The sequence below is a fragment of the Myotis brandtii genome, unplaced genomic scaffold (assembly GCF_000412655.1).
Source record: "Myotis brandtii unplaced genomic scaffold, ASM41265v1 scaffold802, whole genome shotgun sequence".
In the NCBI taxonomy this organism is placed as follows: Eukaryota; Metazoa; Chordata; class Mammalia; order Chiroptera; family Vespertilionidae; genus Myotis; species Myotis brandtii.
The window spans coordinates 630,430-632,086 of record NW_005371230.1 but is presented as its reverse complement, the minus strand read 5'-3'; the positions used below and the strand labels follow the sequence as shown (position 1 = coordinate 632,086).

General features: G+C 44.1%; 1 protein-coding gene across 1 annotated transcript in view; it reads right to left on the bottom strand.

The window, feature by feature from the left end:
* IRF2 (interferon regulatory factor 2) overlaps nucleotides 1-1,657 on the bottom strand; it is a gene marked incomplete at its 3' end in the record, with an annotated part of 72,911 nt that overhangs the window by 27,821 nt on the left and 43,433 nt on the right. Inside the window, exons 4-5 of the mRNA XM_005883871.2 lie at nucleotides 869-1,045; nucleotides 458-504 (exon numbers count right to left, since the gene is read on the bottom strand). Of these exons, the coding sequence (XP_005883933.1) occupies nucleotides 458-504; nucleotides 869-1,045 (224 nt within the window). The remainder of the gene's footprint in view (nucleotides 1-457; nucleotides 505-868; nucleotides 1,046-1,657) is intronic.

Genomic DNA, 1,657 nt, shown 5'->3' with positions numbered 1-1,657 from the left:
CAATGGCCTCCCATGGAATAGATCTATAAAATATAGGTGACACAGTTAATACAAGTATATAACATGTAATATACCTTCAAACATATCTGATAACCTGGAAATGTACTTCCAGGTTATCAGATAGTAGCTGGCTGCTGCAGCTTAGCTGGCACTAGGTCACCAGCTGGCGATGGTGTGGGGACCAGGGGGAGGCTTGAGACTGGCCAGCTCTGTGCGAATTGGTGACTTCATTCACAGACTTCTCAGTGAAACTGCGTGAAGCAGGGATATGTGTACCGGAGTCTGCAAGTGGGTCCGTGCCAAAGAGGAGACGTGTAAAGCACATAAAACACACACATTGCAAAAGAACAAAGATCAAATACTTCATAGGGGTCACGTTATTGGTTTTTACGAGACAGAACAGGAACCGTTTATACGTTCACAACTTTAGCCTTCTTCCTGAGCAACCAATGATTACCTTGATGTGCTTAACTCTGTCTTCCTTTTCTGTCTTTGGTTTCTTTCCTGTGGCAACAGAAAATAGTTTGGGGTTAATGCATGAAGAACATACAGAGAAACAGCTCCCCTAAATTAAACGCTTTCTAAAACTCTCCTAGAAGCCGTGCATGTGTTAAACTGTACACGTGTTAACCTGTACACGTGTTAACCTGTACATGCATTAATCTGTACACGCATTAATCTGTACACGGCCAAAATTCTAAATGCTTTCCTGCCTTTGGTGACCCGAGAGTCATTCCCCCAGCCAGGTAAGGGCAGGATTACCTTCCACAGTGCGAACTACAGATGTGGAAATAAGGAAATCCCAAAGGCGCTATAATCTATAAATCTCTATCAAGAGATCACGGCATTAGCAAGTCTGTGTGTCTACCTTTTTTAGAAGGCCGCTCAGATAAGGGCAACATCCGGTATACTCTGAAGGCGTTATTTCCTTTCTTTATACTTTTATCCTTGACTTCTTCAATATCAGGCAAGGAGTTCATGGCACATCGGAAATTCGCCTTCCATGTTTTTGGATCGGGTTTGTCTACTCCTGGTTGATGCTTTCCTAACAAAATAGCCAGAAGAATTAAGGTTGAGGAAAAGAGGGGGAGAAAGACTCACACAGTAAACATGTCTGGAAACACAGGACTGCTAGCCACCAAGTAGCACAGAGAACCAACCCTTTGAGCCCCAGGCTATGCCGACAGTGGCCAATGCCCTGGTTTGCCTGGGACTGAGATGGTTCTTGGGATGCGGGAATTTTTGTTTTAAAATCCGGACAGTCTGGGCCAATTGGTCCAAGTTGGTCACCCTGAATTTACCAAACAGCTTGAGAAGAAATAACAATGGTAGAAGAATGGGGAACCAATGTAAGTGATACAGAAGGCTGGGAGGCCGCGAGGCCAATGAGCACAGGTAACCGGAGTGTCTCTTTTTCATCTGGCTGTCAGGTATTAAAAGTCCATTCTTGTAAATAGCCCCCTACTTAAATTTTGTTGTAAATAAATACATTCTTGGCTACCTTTTAGGGAGATAAATCCATCCAAGTTTATAGCTGCAGAACAAATACGTTCTTTATGACCCCAGCACACATGTGGAGAACGCAACCAGAATTCTACGTTAGAGGAAATGTAAGCACCGAGTTTCTGTGGGATGGGCGGAGCCTCGCTTCTGAGTG